The following is a 20,563-nucleotide window of genomic DNA, read 5'->3' on the forward strand; positions in this document are numbered from 1 at the left end:
TAACAAACAAATGCAGTCATGTATAGACTTAGAGGGTCACACGAGGTCAGAGCTGGGTGAAGCCTTGGTGATACCAAGAGCTGTGTGTACTCTGCAGATAACACAGGCCAGCACGGTGGCGAGCGTGTGTGTAGACTCTGTGGTGTGGCAGATCCAACCTCCACCAGCCATGTGATTCTAAAGAATCATTTGAAAAGACACTATTTGAAAAGCACTGCTTTTCTCAGGTGTAAAATGGAAACAAAAGTCCCTGCTTTAAACAGTAAGCTTGTCCTCCAGTTCAAATGTCTTTACTTCCTATTCTTTATAATATTAAAGACAAACTCTCTGGCTTCACAGTCAAATCCCACCACCACCAAAATCCAGTCAACCCATAATACCCAGTATGGTCCCTCTGACTCTTCCGGACACTCCTGCTCCTTCTCACACCTGTGCACCTGGAGCCACCACCCACCTTCTCTCCCACCTGAGTCTACCAAAGCCCAGGGACAGGTCTCACGAAGTCTTCCCTGATGTGGGTTTTTCTGGGCACTCGCTGGTGTCAGTATTGCATGTTAACAGACAGGAAAAAGTCTTGACTCTCCAACCAGAATATGGGTTCCTTAAGGGCAACTGCCTCTTCTCTTGTGATGTCTCCCTCAACTACATATTAAATAATAAATAAAAATTTCTGCTAACTGACTCACCTGAAGTTAGAATTCAGTTAAAGTGCTCCCAAACACTACCTCTATATAACCCAAGGGAAGGAAAATAAAGGTATAGAAACAAATTAAATTGGAGACAAACTCAAATCACTCCTATTTCTACATACTTGGTTTGTATGTAAAAAACCAAACAACCTCTATCTCCAATCCAAGCTTGACAAGTAGAGGAACTCCCTAAGAACAGTGCATAGAATAAATCACAAGAACTATTCTCACTTAGACTTCAGGAAGGAAAACACAGTTAAACTGAAAACTGTTAACTGGTGTTTAAAAAAAAAAACAACAAACAGCCCGGAAATGTTTTTAGGACTATGTCTATCAAAGTCCCTTAGGGGCTGATTCGCCCTTCAACATATTCTTCCTAACACCTGCTTTTACTAAAAACCAACAGCCCAACACCAGAACTTTGTGAGTCAGAAGCAGAGTGAAACGACACAGAGGCACTCAGCTGTGAAGCACATCACCCAGATAGCAAACAATAGACACACTAAGTAAGCCAGTGCCCTGTGGCCAGGAGGGTGGGCCCTGGGGACGCTGAACCAACATTACCCCAGATTCTCCTCCTGTCTATTCCTCTCTCTGGTCCATGCCTCCAATTCTCCCACCCACTTGCTAAATACATCTGGAAAAAATACTTGCACAACTCTCCAAACTAATTCCACATTATTTTAAGTGAGACCTAAAGACTAACACATATTTCTTACGTTTTCTTAAGCAAGGGTATTAAAAGACAGAACTTAGAAAGCTCAAGTAATACGGAGAATTAAATTTAATACCTTCTGATTTTAACCTCATATTAGACAATCTTTTTGAATACAATTCTACATCTACACAAAAAAACTGTCTCTTTAAATTTCAAACAATATCATCTTAGTTCTTTTCCTTTCTCAGAATTTTTAAGACAGCGTTTGCTACTACAGCTTAGAGTCACAAAACACAATCCATGCAAAACCATACTCAAAATGTTCACTGCAGCATTATTCATAATAGCCCAAACATGGAAACAACCCAAATATCCATCAAATGATGAATGAATAAACAAAATGTGGTTTACTCATACAATAGAGTATCATTGGGCAACGAAGGAAAGGAGTACTGACACATGTTACAACATGGATGAGTTTTGAAAACTTCACACTAAGTGAAAGAAGCGAGACACAAAAGACCACATATTGTATGGTTCTATTTAAATGATCCAGGATAGGCAAATCCATAGAGACAGAAAGTAGATTAGTGGCTGCCAGGGGCTGGGGAAAATGGAGAGATTGGGGAGGTGATAATTTAGGGGTAAAGATTTTCTTTTTGGGTAACGAAAATGTTCTAAATTGACTCCATTGATGGATGCATAATTCTGTGAACTTCCTAAAGACCAGTGAATTGCACATTTTAAAGAAGTGAATTGTACAGTATGAGGGATAGATGGCAATAAAGCAGTCTTTAAAAAAAGAGGACAAGGAGACAGACTTCCAGTCAAGATGGTGGAGTGGTAGGACCACAAGTTCACCTCTCCTCATGACTAAAACAAAACCACAACTGGCTGCTAAACAACCATCAGGGGAAAAAACTGGAACCTAGCAAAAAAGATCTTCAACTGTAAACATAAAGAAGGAACCACAGCAGGACAGTAGGAGGGGCGTGCTCGTGATAAAATTGGGCCCCATAGCCCCCACATGGGCGAACCACAAGCTGAAGAATAATTAAGTCACAGGGGCCCTCCCACAGGAGTGAGAGTTCTGAGCCCCATGTCAGGCTCCCCAGCCCAGAGTTCTGGCATTGGGAAAAGGAGGAGACCCCAGGATATCTGGTTTTGAAGGCCAGTGGAGCTTAACTCCTGGATCTCCACAGGACTAGGGGAGACAGAAGCTTTACTCTCTTGGAAAGTGTACACAGAATCTTGTGTGCGCCAGGTCTAAGGGCAGAGACAGTGATTTCATAGGAACCTGGGTCAGACCTGCCTGCTGGTTTTGGAGGATCTTCTGGGGAGGTAGGAGAGGCTGCGACTCACCCAGGGGACATAAAAGCTGGTGGCAGACATTTATCTGGGAGTGTTCACCTACATGAGCTTTCCTGGAGACTGACATCTTGACTGGATCATTAGCACCAAGACCTAGACCCACCCAACAGCCTATAGGGTTAAGGGCTGGGAAGCCTCAGGCCAAATAACATACTGGATAGGAACACAGCCCCACCCATTAGCAGACTTCCTGAGCCACAAACACCTCTGGACATGGCCCTACCTACCAGAGGTCCAGGAACAAGCTTCACCCAGCAGTGGGCAGGCACCAACTCTTCCTTCCAGGAAACCTGCATAAGCCTCTAGTCCAGCCTCATCCACCAGGGGGCAGATAACAAAAATAAGAAAACAACAATCCCAAAGCCTGTGGAAGGAATTCACAAACACAGTCCAGATTCTACACTGGGACTTGGCTGGACCCTGGCCCTTGGGTGACAAGAGAGGAGTGTACTGCTGGGAAACATAGGAGGTCTCCCATAGGGGGTCACTTCTCCAAGGATGAGAAACATTAACTAACCTACCTAAAAATACAAATAGAAAGACAGACAATATGAGGTGGCAGAGGAATATTTCCCAGGCCAAAGCACAAGATAATATTACAGAAGAAGAAATAAGTGATGAGGAGACAGGCAATTTATCTGAGAGAGAGTTTAAAACAATGACAATGAAGCTGTTCAGAGAACTCAAGAGGAGTATAGATGCACAGAGTGAAGTTTTTAGCAGAGTTGGAAAATATAAAGAATACCCAGAGTTGAACAATAAAATTACTGAAATGAAAACACTAGAAGGAACCAAGAATAGACCAAATGAGGCAGAAGAATGGATCAATGAGCTAGAAGACAGATTTGTGGAAATCATTACTGCAGAACAGAAAAAAGAAAAAAGAATGAAAAAAATGAGGATGGTTTAAGAGAACTCTGAGACAACATGAAGCACACTAATACTCGCATTATAGAGGTCCCAGAAAAAGAAGACAGAGAGAAAGAACCTGAGAAAATTTTTGAAGAGATAATAACCAAAAACTTCCCCAACCTGAGAAAGGAAACAGTCACTCAAGTCCAGGAAGTGCAGAGAGTTCCACACAGGATCAACCCAAAGAGGAACACACCAAGGCACATAGTCATCAGATTGACAATAATTAAGGATAAGGAGAAAATATTAAAATTAGCAAGAGAAAAGCAACAAATAACATACAAGGGAACTCCCATAACGTTATCAGCTGGTTTTTCAGCAGAAACTCTACAGGTCAGAAGGGAGTGGCACGATATATTTAAAGGGATGAAAGGGGGAAACTTACAACCAAGAATACTCTATCCAGTAAGGCTCTCATTCAGACTTGATGGAGAAATCAAAAGTTTCATAGAAAAACAAAAGCTGAAAGAATTCAGTACCACCAAACCAGCTTTACAACAAATGTTAAAGGAACTTCTCTAGTCATCAGACCATAAGAGAACAATGAGAAGAAATAGAAGAAGGAAAAAAAAAAAAGACCTACAAAAGATTGCTTTCGCAATTCAGGATCTTTTATGGTTTCATATAATTTTGGAACTGTTTGTTCTAATTCTGTGAAAAATGTCGTGAGTATTTTGACAGGGGTTGCACTGAATCTGTAGGTTGCTTTGGATAGTATGGCCATTTTGATAATGTTCATTCTTCCAATCAAAGAGCACAAGATATCTTTCCATTTCTTTATATCATCTTCAATTTCCTTCATCAGTGTTTTATAGTTTTCAGAGTATAGGCAGCCTCCTTGGTTAAGATTACTTCTAGGTATCTTGTTGATTTTGATGCAATGGAAATGTTTATGCCAGTTATAAAATTCTAGTTTTTGAAGTGAAAAAGAAAGAGAATGAAGAGCCACAAATGGCAAAATATCCTTCTTTTTTATGGGTGAGTTGTGTTCCATTACATATATATGCTACATCTTCTTTATCCATTTATCTGTTGATGTGCACGTGGGATGTTTCCATATCTTGGCAATTACAAATAATGTTGCTGTTAATAGCCAGGTGTATGTATCTTTTTGAATTAATGTTCTTGTTTTTCTCGGATATATGCCTGGGAGTGGAGCTGCAGGGCCATGTGGCGGTTCTATTTTTGGGTTTTTGAGAAATCTCCATATTGTTTTCCATAGTAGCTGCACCAATTTACATTCCCACCAACAGTGTACAAGGGTTCCCTTTTCTCCACATCCTTGCCAACATTTGTTATTTGTGTTCTTTTTGCTGATGGCCATTCTGACAGGTATGAGGTGATGTCTCATTGTGATTCTGATCTGCATTTCTCTGATATTAGTGATGTTGAGTAACTTTTCATATTCCTGTTGGCCATCTGTATTTCCTCTTTTGGAAAACGTCTGTTCAGTTTTTCTGCCCATATTTTAAATGAGTTGATTAGTTGGTTGTTTGCTTTTTAATTGAAGTACAGTTGATTTAAAATGTGTATTAGTTTCTGGTGCACAGCATGGATGGACTTGGAGGGCATTATGCTAAGTGAAATAGGTCAAAGAAAGATAAATACTGTAAAGTATCACTTACATGTGGAATCTAAAAAAATACAACAAACTAGTGAATATAACAGAAAAGAAAAAGACTCACAGATGTGGAGAAGGAACTAGTGGTTACCAGTGGGGCGAGGGAAGGAGGAGGGGCAAGACAGAGGTGGAGGATTAAGAGGCACAAACTATCAGATATAAACTAAGCTACAAAGATGTACTGTACAACATGGGGAATATAGCCAACATTTTATGATAACTATAAATGGGAGTATTACCTTTAAAAATTTGAATTACTATATTGTATACCTGTAACATATAATATTATACATCAACTATACTTCAATTTTAAAAATATGATATTGTAAAATAAATACATAAATAAATTTTAAAATTTTTTTAATAAAATAAAAATAAAAAATAAAAAAAAGAGGACAAGGGAAAAACACCCTACAATCACAAGTTAGTACCTATTGTTTGTGAGAGTGATATTGTGTAAGTCTATCAGTTTGAAACACCCAGAGTTAGTATGTCCTTGGGGCTATTTGTCCTGAGTAGCCCGAGAATAAATGCCCAAAGCAGCACTCAGGAAGATCCCACAGGACAAAGGACAGCTTTTCTTTCACTGACCACAATTTTAACTGTAATATTTTTAAATATTCATATCATCAGGTACTTATGAGTGACCTGGTTTATAAAACAGTTAATTCTGACAACAACTGAGACTTAGGTTGCATCAGTTACTATAACTAGGCTGAGACAGTTATGTTCAGGGAGCTCAGGGTTTGTCAGTGTGTGTGTCCTCAAACAGGGCACAAACCTCCTGGGTACACAGGAAGACTTTTCAAATTTTTGAAATCAAACTTTTCCGATTAATGGAGATTACAGGTCCTTCAAATGAGCAATAAAACTACCTTGCATCAACTGGTACAAATAATGATGCACATAAGGCAGACAGTAATAAAGGTAATAAAGTAATAAAAATTTATCAGAGTGTGCCAACAATTTAGGTTAAATGAAAGAAAAAAGAAAAATAGTATTAGGTAAAATTGGGATAGTAAATTTAGAGATAGAGGTTGTTCAGAGATTATAATGTTATTTCCCATTCATTTCACTTAATTCCTTTTTCAAGTCTACGAGAACAAATGTAATTCATCTTCTACCCATCGGTGGTCAGCCTCACTTTCTGATAAGAGGCAAGAGCTACAGAGACCTTGGGTTCTGGATTGATCCATTTTAGCTCTGTAAATTATTTAATCTCTGAGTCTTGGTTTCCATATTTGTAACAAAAGAATAATATCACCTATTTGATCAAGTCTATATGGAGATTAAATAAGATGTAAACTGTGGAGAATACAGCCTAATGCAGAGAGGCTTGGGGAAAAGTTGGCATTGGTTGGGGCGAAGGACAAGGGATCAAGTTCCTTGCAAAGAAAGACTTGTGACACTGAGGGAAGATGTCACAGAATCCTTGCCAGGCAGGGCCCTAAAGAGGCTGCAGCTAGGGGAAGGACATTACCAAATCTAGCAGTTGCTGAAAACCAAGGAGGGCCTTTGCTAAACCCCTCATTAGAATTCCAAGAAGTGGTATAGTTTCCCTTAGAATTAAAGACAGAAAGTACCCTTATTCCCAAATATGAAACTTAGAATTATTGTCTGTGGAGGGCAAAGCTAACAAATGGGGTTGAAATAGAACATAAATAATCCCTACGCAACTGCTCAGACTGCAGCACTAATGGGGTCTTAGGATCAATAAACTAGAGCTGAGAAGTTACCAGCTTTAGAATGAGGGGAAGATCAGAGGGAGAAGCCCTCCAAGGGAGCCACAAGGTCAGGGCAAACAGACAAAAACTTTGGGCTCTGCTGGGCCAGGGATGATTCTCTGGCAGAACGTGAACAGATCACTCTATGAACAACTGGAAGAAGGACCACGAGGTCCCTACAAAGAACACTTCACACTGCCAACTTACTACACACCTGTTGAATTTAAAGGGACCTGTCTGGGTGGGTATTGGCTCTATGGATGACAAAGGGGACAGGCCCAAACTACAGAAGGGAAGAGACACCACACTCACAGTGCACAGGATGGCCCCCTTGCCTTTCAACGCCTCTGCAACATTCTAGTAGTACTTCTGGTTTCATTGCCACTGCTTTTGGTTTTTATAAACTGTGAAAAATCAACAAAGTATCTCAAAATTGAACACTGTGATTTACACTGATTCCTATGCTAAAAAAAAGAAATAATGTAGAGAAAAGCTCAAGCTCTATACTCACCCGTGGCTAGTGGCTAGCTTTCTTGTTTTCAGGAGAAGGGAGTCCATTTTCTTGTTTCTCTGCTGTCCAGCCTTAGGACTGCCTGCTTTGCAGAGAAGTCCAGGGCCTACTGCCATCTGCAGGCAAAACAAGAAAAAAACACAAATTATGGCTCAAATCACCTACCTGAAGCCCCCAGCCTGGGCCTGTTCCCGGGCAGCTGGAAGACCTGGGTCCTGTCCTGGTGCAAAGAACAAGAGTCCTCAGTTGTGTGTTTAGGATCCCACCACAGAACGCTGACAGTAGAATTTCTAAACAACTGAGGGCTCAAGTACTTGCTAGCAGCAGCAGCAGCAGCAGACCCTCACACAGGCTCACGAGTGCCAGGCAGCGCTCCGAATGACTTGTATTTACTAACTCGTTTAATCCTCAAAACACAGGTTCATGTTTTAGGAGGTCTTTGCCAATTTGCCTGATTATTAAGTTAGGCTGAATAATTAAAATGAAGAGCTTGATAATATTCAATTACAAAGAAGGGTCAGAATGACAACTCTGTGAGAGATTCCAAGCATCCTACAGAGCATTAACTCCCCAAGTATTTATCAAGTGCCTATGATGGACCAGACACTGCTCTAGGACCTGGGAATAGAGGCATGAACACAAAAGACAAGGTCCTTGCTCTCGTGGAGCTTCCATTCTGGTAGAGGGAGACCACAATAGAAGAGGTGATAGATGCTGTGCAGAAGAAAAAGCAAGTTAAATGGGACAGAGAGTGATGATAATGCTGTTAATACTCATTCATTTATTCATTCCTTCCTAAGTGCTTATTAACAATCTACAACAAGCAGGATGCAATGATGGGAAAAAAAAACAGACATGGTCCCTGCCTGAAAGGAGTAGTTACTTACATAGGAGACGCATAAAACCAAATCATCACCTAAATAAATGCAAAGATATTAACCTGTGGTAGGTGTTATGGCAGAATGGCACAGATCCCTATTAAGAGCATCCTAGGGAAGTCTGACCTTGTCTGGAGCCTCAGGAAGGCCTGGGATGAGTGTGAAGAGGTGAAGCATCCTTGGTAAAAAGCAGATCAGGTGTAAAGCGTGGATCCTGGACAGCAAACCAGAGGCAGAACAGGGAGGAGGCAGGGGAGGTGGAGAAGGGGTGTGGGCCCTTGTATAGCACTCCTAGCCATGAGAGGTCCTTATCCTCTGAGACCTGTAACACCACCAAGCGCCTAAGGCAGAGGAGTAATGTGGCTGATGTGTGTTTTTAAAAGATTACACTATGTGGTAAGCTGAGTAATGGCCCTGCAAAGATGTCAATGTCTGAATCCTCAGAAGCTGAGTATAGTCCCTTACACAACAAAAGGACACTGCAGATGTTATTAAGGATCTTGAGATGGAGAGATTATCCTGGATTATCCCAGTGGGCCCAATGTAATCACGTGTCCTTATAAGAGAGAGGCAAAGGAAGATTTAACTAAAGAAGAAGTGCAAGACACATTTTTTACTTTTAAAGATGAAGGAAGCATCCATGAGCCAAGGAATACAGGAAGCCTCCAGACGCTGGAAAAGTCAACAAAATTACTCTCCTCCAGAGTCTCCAGAAGGAAAACAGCCTTGCTGAAACCTTTAGAACCATAATTAATAAATTTGGATTGTTTCAAGCCACTGAGTAGTAATTTGTTACAGCAGCAGTAGACTAATAAACACTTGCTTCCGTAAAACACAGACTAGAGGTAAAGGGAAGGAGAGGCAGGGAGCAGCTGGAGGTCACTATGTTATCCAGCAATAGATGTGAGACTGTGAACCACAGCGGTGGCAGTGAGGTGGAGAGAAGCTGAAGGACACCAGGAGGTGAAGAGTTGGCTAGGCAAAGGTCTTGCTGCAACAAGGCAGACATAACTGGAATGCCGCAGAAGGCCTTCCTCAGGCTCAGGACCTGGCTGACTCACCCTGGGCAGAGCCCACCACTCTTTGTAGAAGGAAGAAGCCTGTATTATGGCTGTAAGATCACCTCCAGATAGAGACATCATTTGCTCACTTAACAGGGACCTGCTAACTCCATTCCCACAAAGGAGTACAGGGGTTTCCAGGAACAAACTCTAAGAAGTACTAAGAATAACATCCTTGGAATTTCTACTAGGCAAAAAGTAGCAGTTGTTTCTGCCAAGCATTTGGACTTGCAGTGAACCATTTTTTTCTTCCTAATGGAGAGACTTTGTAATCCTGGGGAGGAGACATCTATATTTAAATACATGTATCTTCAATCTAGGTGAAGCAGAACCATGATTATATCCAACATGTAGAAATTTAATTGTCAGTGGGATAATGCAGAATAAAAGAAAGAGAGTAAAGCAATCCTGAGGAAAAAGAACCAAGCTGGAGGCATAACCCTCCCAGACTTTAGATAATACCACAGAGTTACAGTAATCAAAACAGCATGGTACTGGCACCAAAACAGACATATGGATCAATGGAACAGAATAGAGAACACAGAAATGCCCAGAAATAAACCCACACACCTACAGCCAATTAATCTTTGACAAAGGGGGCAAGAATATACAATGGAGAAAAGACAATCTCTTCAGAAAGTGGTGTTGGAAAAGCTGGACAGCTGTTTATAAATCATGGAAGTCAGGACAAATCCTCACACCATACACAAAGATAAACTCATACTGGCTTAAAGACTTAAAGATAAGACATAACACCATAAAATTCCTGGATAAGAACTTAGGCAAGACATTCTCTGACATAAATCATACCGTTTTCTTAGGTCAATCTCCCAAGGCAACAGAAATTAAAGCAAAAATAAACAAATGGGACCTAATCAAACTTATAAGGCTTTGCACACCATAAACAAAACAAAAAGTAACCTATAGGATGGGAGAATGTATTTGTAAACAATGAGAACAACAAGGGCTTAATTTCCAGAATATACAAACAGCTTATACAACTCAATAACAAAAAGAAAAACAACCCCATAAAAAAAAAATGGGCAGAAGACCTAAATAGACAATTCTCCAGAGACAGACAGATGACTAATAGGCACATGAAAAGATGCTCAATTGCAATTATTAGAGAAATGTAAACCAAAACTACAATAAGGTACCACCTCACACTAGTCAGAAATGCCATCATTAAAAAGTCTACAAATGACAAATGCTGAAGAGAGTGTGGAGAAGAGGGAACCCTTCTATACTACTGGTGGGGATGTAAATTGGTGAAAACATCATGGAGAACAGTATGGAGATTCCTTAAAAAACTACAAATAGAGTTGCCATATGATCCAGCATTCCCAGTTCTGGGCATATATTCAGAAAAAACTCTAATTTGAAAACACTCATCCCAATGTTCATAGGAGCATTATTTATAATAGCCAAGACAGGGAAGCAACCTAAATGTTCATCAACAGGTAAATGGAAAAAAGATGCGGTATATATACACAATGGAATACTACTCAGCCATAAAAAAGTATAAAATAATGCTACTTGCAGCAACATGGATGGAACTAGAGATTATCATACTAAGTGAAGCAAGCTAGAAAGAGAAAGATAAATACCGTATGGTATCGCTTACATGTGGAATCTAAAATATGACACAAATGAACTTATTTAACAAAGCAGAAACAGACTCACAGACATAGAAAACAAACTTATGGTTACCAAATGGGGAAGGGGATGAAGGCAGGATAAATTAGGAGTTTGAGATTAGCAGATATAGTACTATATATAAAATAGATAAACAACAAGGTCCTACTGAATAGCACAGGGAACTATATACTCAATATCCTGTAATAAACCATAGTGGAAAAGAATATGGAAAAGAATATGTATATATAAGTATAACTGAATCACTTTGCTGTACACCAGAAACTAACACAATATTGTAAATCAGTTATACTTCAAAACAACTTTTAATTTAAAAATAGTTATATGTATATAGTATTTTTCTGATGACAAAAGTGACATGTTTATTAATGGAAACCAGAAAAACATGACAAAAGTAACATGTTTATTAATGGAAACCAGAAAAACTTCCCAACAGACGAGTGATAACTTATTCGGAAATATTTCTGCCAATATTTTTTTGAGATACACATACATACATACACACACACACACACACACACACACACACACACACACCCCTTCTTTTACACAGTATTAGGATACTGTATGTATTTTTCTTTTGTAACAGCTTTGTTTTATCTAACAGTATATAATTTTTCCATGTCATTAAATACACTTTTTAAAAATTTGGCACTATTCCATCATAGGATGTTATCAAAATCACTTACCAATCCCTTATTGTACCAATCCCTTATTGTACCAATCCCTTATTGCTAGGCAACGGAGTAGTTTCTAACTTCAAGATAACAGAAGTCACAATGGGAGGAAAAGCCCATGTACAAGAACACCTCTACATTTAAAATCTGTGTCTGAAGCTCAGATGATTTCTTAGGGTCATGTTTCACATATTTCAGTCATCAATATATCACCATTATTATTTTGCCATAATTAAATACCATCCATACTGTACTTAACATTTCTCCTTAAATCACCTCATTTCTGCCCTTAAATAAATATTTTAAAAGGAAACCTTATTTACTATTGTAAATGGAAAACCAGCAGCATATGTCATAAACGGAAGCAACTGTAAAAATAAATACAGCGTAAAACGCAACAGTGTCATGAAAATATAGAAGCTACTGCTACCTCTTTGCTAATCCTCATATATCAAGTGGGAGATTAGGAAGGCTTGAAAAGGTGTTAAAGACATATGAGCACCAAACAGATTTCTCTCCTTCCCCTGACCAGAAGATTGCAAAGGAATTAACCAGAGGAATAATTTTCTCACCGTGAGAGTATTAGATGACACCACAAATGTGTCCCACCTAGAATTACCCAGCACCACCTAAAATGACCTCAAACAGAAACAGGTTTTAGGATACATGCCTGGAAGTAGATTTATTGGGATAAAAGGTATGGACACTTTAAAAAAGTTTTGACAAACTTCATTCAAGTTAGTTTTACCGTAGTTTTACTAAGAAAGTGCCCATTTTACTTCACCCTCAAATACTAAGTTTTATAAACAAAAAAGTTAAAATGTTAAGCTTTTTAGTGTAAGATATTCAGCAGCTGAATTTTCAAAGCTTTTTTTGTACTCCTTTGGCCAGTCTCTGACCCTGGGGGAAGGCCATTATATAAACCTTCAGTTAGTGATAAATTTATACAAATTGATACTGCATTTGGTTTAACCAAGCTAAAGTAAACTCAGTAAAACATGAGGAAGTGACTTTAGCACTTACAAATATTTTAGAATGCTTTGGTGCTGGCAAAGGTCAAATGAGGATCAGAATAGCATGAATTTGCAAAGTATACTTTTGAGAAATAAGAGACCCAGTGAAGCATTACTCCAGAAATAAAAATCACTACAAATTTTCAGTAAGTAAATGAGAACTCTAAAAGAAATATGTTTTAGCCTTCCTATGTTGATGTGATAGGCAACTGCGTAAATACGTACAGATTAATGCTAACTGCTAAGAAAAGACTTCTAAAATAGAAAAATAATATTTTGAAGCATGAAGAGTTACTAACAATAGGAAGCTTCCAGATTATTTCAATAATTCCTGGGCAGACCCCTGTGTGTATATGTGCCTGCAAGATATAAGAAGGGAATTAAAAACATGCTGAAAAGGTTCGGATGAGGTTGGAGATTCTGATTAATTTTTAACACTGATAGGAAAATATGTTTATCTATGCTTAAGAACTTAATGAGAGCTCCTAATAAACACAGAATTCCAAGTCACTAAATAAAAAGAAGGAAGTAAAGAATGGGGACAAAGACACCTTGATGAATCCAGAAAAAGTCATAAGAAAAAAAAAAAGAACTCACGATAAATACATGGCAAAACAAGATAGCAAAAACAAGGCCTCACTTATCAGTGATCAAAATAAATATGAGTGAATTAAAATTACACTATTAAAAAATCAAGACTTTCGATCTAAATGCCCATTAATGGAAAATGGATAAATTATGATAATCCATTTAATGTATATGTGTGTGTGTACGTTACAGAAAGAGGCCCATGGCTTACATAGTCTAAAAAGTTGTAGGAAAATATACAAGCAGAGAAAAGGGTCCAGAAAAACATACCAATTTGGTAAATGTGGTTGCCTATAAAAAGTGGAATTACAAGAGGAGTGGACTTTATTATCTCACTTTATGAGTGTCACTAATGGCATGTAATCAGGGAAATAAGAATAAATGAAATAATAAATATAAGGGCAGAATCACTGAAATAGAGGATACAGAGGACAAAAAATAAAGGTGGCTAACAGAACCAAAAATATTTCTGTGAAAATAGACAAACCTTTAGGGAAACCGAAGAAGAATAACTGACAGAAGATGGGGGAAAAAACTATAGGAAAAAGAGGAAATGACAAATGTAGTAGATATTTAAAAGCTTACAAAATAATGATATAAATAACTATGTGACAATACATTTTGAAAATATAGATGAATAAATTTCTAGAAAAATTGCCAAAGTTAGCGTAAAAATTGTTGGAAATGTGAATAGCAGTTTAGCAAATTGGAATCATTTTTAAAACCTCTTCCCCATAAAATCTCAGGCCTGGAAGTACATTCTAATAAATTCTAAGGAAGAGACAATCTCTATCTTAAATGTGCTGCTTCAAAAAATGGGAAAAAAAGGAAACACTGTCCAACTTAAGGTTACTATAATTTTGAAATTTTGAAATTCTCCACAAAAACAAAAATACAAGCCAGTTACACTAATAAACATGGATGCTAAACACCTAAATAAAATATTACTTAATCAAATCCAAAAATGTATTAAGACTTTATCATGATAAAGTAATAACGAAACAACTTTTAAAATCGGAAAAATCTTTCAATGTAATTCACCATGTTAATGGATTACGGAAGAGGTTACTATTGCCCACCATCTCTCTGTTCTCCCTTTCCTCCTGTGAACACCATTACCCTTCGCAGCCACCTTACAACTAGGTGGGACCATGTTATTTGCCCTTGCCAACAGAATATGAGTTGAAGTGATATTTGTCATCTTTGACCAACAGAAAGGATCTCTTGAAAGACTCGGGTTCTAGCAGATGGGGAAGCAACTGGCTAGAAGAAAGAGTGAGTTCCTGAATGACTAAATGAAGAAGAGCCTTACCAGCACCCCTGGACTATGTCATGAGTGATAAACAGGTTCAATTGTTTAAGCCCTTGAAATGCTGGAGTTGTTACATTAGCTAACATTATATATCCTAGTAATACATGGAAAACTGGGTGGGGGGATCACATGATCATCTCACCAGACAGAGAAAGAGCATTTGACAAAGTTCAATAGTAATTCATGATTTTTTTAAAAAACCAACTTTTACAGCAGAATTAGAATAAGCCCCTATCATTTCTATCAACTTTTCTTCATAGGTTAATTATTCATTGGTTTAGCCACTACATATGATAAATTTTATTACTAAATTTTTCATTAGAAAGTGGTGCATAGGATTTTATTTATTTTCCTTGGTATCTAAGATCCTAAGGAAAGGGACTTCTTTCACTTGATAAAGATTATCATCCACAAACCTATAGCTAACATCATACTTAACAGAGAAACTATATCTACAGGGATGGAACACAACAAGGATACTTGTTCCCACCACCATCATGTAGTAGAATTACAGAAGCACTAGCTTCTGTAATCCATGCGAAGATAATAAAAGGAAAACAAAAGTATAAAGGTGAAAGAAAAGAGACAAAAGTTGTCAGTGTCTGCAACTGGTATCACTATTTATAGAACTCTCAGGAGAATCCACAGAAAAACTATTAGAATGAATAGGTGTTCAGAAAGATAGCTATGTAGTAGAGACCAACCTAAAAAGAGCCTAGTGGAGAAAAATTTTAAACTCAAAGTACATGAAAGGAAGAATGAATAAATGGAAAGACAGACCATATTCACAGGTGAGATTACTTAACATTGAAAGGTATCAATTCTTCCCAGATAAACCTATGATTTCAATTAAATTCCAATCAAAATTTCAAGAGGAATTTCTATGAATTTTCCAAAAAGATATTTAAATATTTATACAAGAACAAGTTCATGACAAGCTAAGAAGAGTTTGAAAAAGAACAAAAAGGTAGAATATTACAGTCATAATAATTTTAAAAATCCAACTGGATTAAAGATGAAAATGTAGAAGAAACAATAAGTTAGTAGGAAAAAATACAGAAAAAAATTATAAGCTTCAGGTAGGCAAGGTTTTCTTAAACAAGACACAAATGGCATAAACTAAAATGAGGAAAATGATGGATATGACTACACAAAGTTTAAAGATTGATGTTAAAAAAAAGAAGTAGACCATAGACTTAAAAGGAAGAGTTAAACTACAAAGCTCTCAGATGAAGACAGGAGTGACTCTTTATGACCTTGGGTTAGGCAAGGATTTCTTAGATATGACACCAAAAGCACAAAAAATAAAAGAGAAGGTTGGTAAGTTGAACCTCAAAAAATTGATTTTTTTTTTTGCTTGAAAGAATACCATCAATAAAGTGAAAAGACAACTCACAGAATGGAGGAAACTATTTGTAGCTCATATATCTGATAAAGGGCATGTACTGAATATATGTATGTATATGTATGACTGAACTATTATGTTGTATACCAGAAATTGACACAATATTGTAAACTGACTATACTTCAATTTACAAAAGAATATATAACTAATTCTTACAACCCAATAACAAAAGATAATCAAATTTTAAAAATAGATCTGAGTAGACATTACTCCAAAGAAGATATCCAAATGGCTAATAAGTGCATGAAAAGATGCTCAAAATCATTAACCATCTGGGAAGTGCAAATCAAAAAACCTATGAGCTAGAAATTTATACCTGCTAGGATGGCTAAAACAAAAAATACAGACAAGTGTTGGTGAGGATGTAGAGAAACAAACACTCATGCACTGCTGGTAGGATTGTAAAAGTCTGCAGCTACTTTGGAAAACATTCTGGAAGTTTAAACACAGACATACCATATGATTCAGCAATTCCACTTCTAGGTATATATCCAAGAGAAAAAAAAATATATGTCTACACAAAAATTTGTACATGAATGTTCACAAAAGTATTATTCTGCTTTTTGACAAAAACAACCTAAATGTCCAACAACCAATGGATAAACAAAATGCAGTATATCCATATAATAGAATATATTGACCAATAAAAAGGAACAAATTACTGATACATGCTACAATTTGGATAAACCTCCAAAACATCATGCTCAGTATAAGAAGCCAGTCACAACAAACCACATATTGTATAATCCTGTTTATATGAAATGTCCAGAAATAGGCAAATACAGAGACAGAAAGTAGATTAGTGTGCTTGCCAAGGGTTGGGGAGGGGAATATTAATGGATACTAGACACTAACTGCTAATGGAGTAACAAAAATGTTCTAAAATTAAATTATGGTGATAGTTAAACACACTCTGCAAATATATTAAAAACCACTGAATTACATACTTTAAATGGGTGAATTTCATGGTATGTAAATTATATCTTAATCAAGCTGCTAATAATAATAAAAAGGAGACCATAAATGACGTTAATAAATGGGTAACCAGACTACGGGAAGACTTACAACACTGACATTTCAAGAAGGATTAACATTTTAGTAAGTATACCAATATATAAATATCAAAATGAAAACCAGATTAAAAATATCAGAAACCTAAAAGAAAAGAGCAAATGAGACAAACAGGCAATTCACGAGCAGAAAACAGTATGATGAGATGCTCAATTAAAACAGAAATGGAGTACTGCTTTAACCTACTAGTTTGACAAAAATTAGTAAATTAGATAATAGTAAGTGCTGACAGATGTTGGAAAAGGGAGTCTTCATGCACTCCTGGTGGGAGGAAATTGATGAATCCATTCTGTAGCACAAAGCAGCAGTTTTTAATAAAAGACATCATGCAAGTATCCTAGATCCAGAAATCTCGTATCTACGGATCTGTCTCAGAGAAATTCTTGCACAAGAATGGAGACACTGGAAAAGGGTATTTGGTGCAGGTCTGTTTGTGGAAGCAAGGAGTGAGAGGACACCCAATCTATTCTCAGGAGACTGGTTAAGTACTCGTACATTCCTGATAGAAAATTATGCAACAACCAGGATTAATAAATTAGACTTACATATAGCAATATGGTTTGACAAAAACATAATGCTGAGGGGAAAAGAACAGTATGCAGTTTATAACACAAGGGTATTTATTTAAATAAGTACCGCAAAAGCAAAACATGACATACCTTTCAAAGACACACATTCTCTAAGATATAAGGAAAGGTAGTTTGTAAGAACAAATATGCCACGATGGCTGTCTAAGTTTGTGCATGAGTGGGGAGGAGGGTGTTGAGAAATGGAGGATAAAGGAGGACACAGCAAAATAAAACAAAATGAGACTCCAAATGGACCAAGGATTATAGTGTGTCATGAACTCAGAATATGAGCAATTCAATTCTATAGGCCTGAGATCCTTAGGAAAATTTTTAAAATTCCAGGCATTATTTTCTTGTGAAAAATACAATAAAGTGCCTCACATGCTGGTGGCTAAACCCATGAATAATAAAGCCATAAGAAAAGAAGGTAGTGGGGAAGACAGGGTCTTGCTCAGTCTTCAGCTGAGTCATTTAGTTTTCAGGAACATGGAAGCAAGAACCTGAGTGGCGAAAACGCAGTGGATGGTGTCTACTCCCCGCCCTGCCCCTGCCCCCCACCCCAGACAGAAGATAAGAAAGGAAAAGGAGAGAATCATGCACTATAAGAGAGACAAGAGACAGAAAAAAGAGGAGGACATTAGGGAATTCTGAAAAGGAACAGCTCGTCATTACTGAAAGTACACCACAAAAATCAAAGAATCTGATTTTCTGGCTCATGATAAAGGCTGTATTTTCTAAAAGCAATTAATACTCAACACGACCCTCGAGGGTAGTACAGAAGGGGCACCCCATGTTTTAAAAATTAGGACCTTGGGTCATCTTTTGTCAAATTCAGATGGGGGTTTTCAAAATTAAGATCATTCAAGTTTTCTTTCAGTAATGGGCTTTATGCTCAGATCCATGTGAGTAGGCTGAGATAAAAGTTGAGAAAAAGGAAGGGGTTCTTGTTATTGCCTACAAAAACTGTCATCACTCAGATGTAAGTTAAATGCTTGCAGAACTTCACTTTAACACTTAGCACCTTCTCCTATCTACCCAACTGTTCTTGTGGGCACCTTACATATATATTTTCTCTCAGCAGGGAATGGGAAATACCCAGGGACAGGGGCTGTCTCCACAGCCTTTAGGTGGAGCCCAGTTCTCACATACCACGAATGAGCTACGTGTATGTTACAAAGGGCAAAAACGTGGGCACTCATCTTTCACCCTTTACCTGGCAGATACAAGACAGAAAGTGTTCTGGTCTGGGAAGGTCCAGGTTCCCGAGGGCACCCACTCCTGACCATTTCTGACAGCCCCGGGGTTGGGGCCCCTGCAGAGTCAGCCCCTGTCTTTACCTGGACAGAGCCTTAGGGTGGGGGTGGCATCCTGGTCTAGTTGCTCTCCATGCCTGCGACCAAGAGAGAAGAGTTGCAAGCTTGCCAGTTCAGGTAACGCTTGGAAGGCACCCCAGCTGCTCCAAATAAACCAGATCTGGAAAACTTAATACTGCTAAACTACACGCGGTATGGGACCTCGTGCCGAAGCAGAGGAGTTTGATACGTAAGAAAGGGTAAATAAAATAAGAATTCCTCTCTACTGGGCTGAGGCGAGGCGCTCTGCTTAGCATTTTACCGAAACTGATTTTTACCGAAACTCGGTCCAGAGAGGCACCCGGAGTTGGTGGGGCGGGGGCGGGGGTGGGGGTATGGTCCGCGTTCTACAAAGAGGAAACGTGTGCTGCGACCGGTGGCCTGGCTTGACCCCCCGCCCTACCTCGACCCCAGGGTGCCAGATCCCTGGCACGTTTGTCCGAGCCCCCGCCCCTTCCCCCCTGGTCTTCTAGCCGGGCCTGTAGGATTAGCGAAAGCCCAGCGGTGCGGGGTCTCAGGCCTTCCCAGCCCCGCGGTAGGAACTCCCGGGCCAGCCCGGCCGGCGTCCAACAGCCGCCTGGCGTCCCGCCCGCACGGTCCGCAAGGAGGAGCCCGCGAGGCGACCGCGAAGGGGCTGCGCTTACCTGGCCCGGCGCGGGCTACGGCCCCAGCTCGCCGGCTTCAGGCCGGCGGCCCCGCACGCTGCGCCCCTCGCCCCGACGGCAGTTGCGCCGGCCCTGGCCATAGGCACTTTCATTTTCCTCAACGGTCTCGGCAGGAAAGCGAAAGCGAAAGCGAAAGCGGCCGAGAGGCGGGCCCAGGCCCGGTGAACGCGGAGCGCGGGCCCGCAGCTGGAGGCGGGGGCCGCGGGCCGCGGGCCGCAGGTCTACGCGCGGCGGGCGCGGCGGCGTTCCGGCGGGAGCCGCGTCCACCCGGGAGGCTGCTCGCTGGCCGGTCAGTAGCGCACGTCTCAGCGGTGCAGCGCGCCCTCGTCCGGCTCCGCGGCCCACGGCGCCTCCGTCCCTCGGGGCTTCTTCCCTCATCTGCCCTTCACTCTAGTGCCTGCCGGGGCCTCGCGGCTGGCGACGGGCCCGGGACCTGACACTCGGCGGCGCTTCGGGGGTTCTGGCCTGAGGAGGCGGGCACCGGCCTGGACGGCCGGGAGACAGTCTGAGGGGTCGGGGTGGGAGGCGCTGAGGAAACTGGGGCAGGTTACGCTCGCAGACCCCAGGGGTCAGGCCGCTCCCCAGCCCAGGCATGCGCACTGGTTCCTCTGCCAAGCGGGCAGCACTGGCACTCCTGACAGCCTCGTCCTGACCCGGAGGTACCAGGCTCTTCATTCTGGGTCGGCGGAAAAATAAAAGTCAATGATGTCTGTGAAAAGCGGGACGCTTCATTTAATAAGAAAAACTAGAACAGCAAGTTTAAGGTTTGGACTCCCTGGGCTAAGTGGTGCCCATCAATACCCAAGGGTTTAGAGATTCCAGGTTCAAGC

General features: G+C 39.8%; 1 protein-coding gene across 3 annotated transcripts in view; it reads right to left on the reverse strand.

Moving 5' to 3' along the window:
- RAD50 (RAD50 double strand break repair protein) overlaps positions 1 to 20,212 on the reverse strand; it is a 209,603-nt gene extending 189,391 nt beyond the window's left edge. The window contains exons 1-4 of one of the 3 annotated variants that reach the window (XM_072957364.1): positions 19,347 to 19,391; positions 19,054 to 19,106; positions 7,487 to 7,602; positions 7,288 to 7,379 (exon numbers count right to left, since the gene is read on the reverse strand). In XM_072957364.1, coding sequence (XP_072813465.1) covers positions 7,288 to 7,354 — 67 coding nt within the window. In that variant the 5' untranslated portion in view covers positions 7,355 to 7,379; positions 7,487 to 7,602; positions 19,054 to 19,106; positions 19,347 to 19,391. Of the gene's footprint in view, positions 1 to 7,287; positions 7,380 to 7,486; positions 7,603 to 19,053; positions 19,107 to 19,346; positions 19,392 to 19,712 lie in introns of those variants that run through there. The other 2 variants (XM_072957363.1, XM_072957365.1) reach the window with 2 other exon arrangements.
- Between the last annotated feature and the right edge of the window lie 351 nt (positions 20,213 to 20,563).

The sequence above is a fragment of the Vicugna pacos genome, chromosome 3 (genome assembly GCF_048564905.1).
Source record: "Vicugna pacos chromosome 3, VicPac4, whole genome shotgun sequence".
Taxonomy (NCBI): Eukaryota; Metazoa; Chordata; class Mammalia; order Artiodactyla; family Camelidae; genus Vicugna; species Vicugna pacos.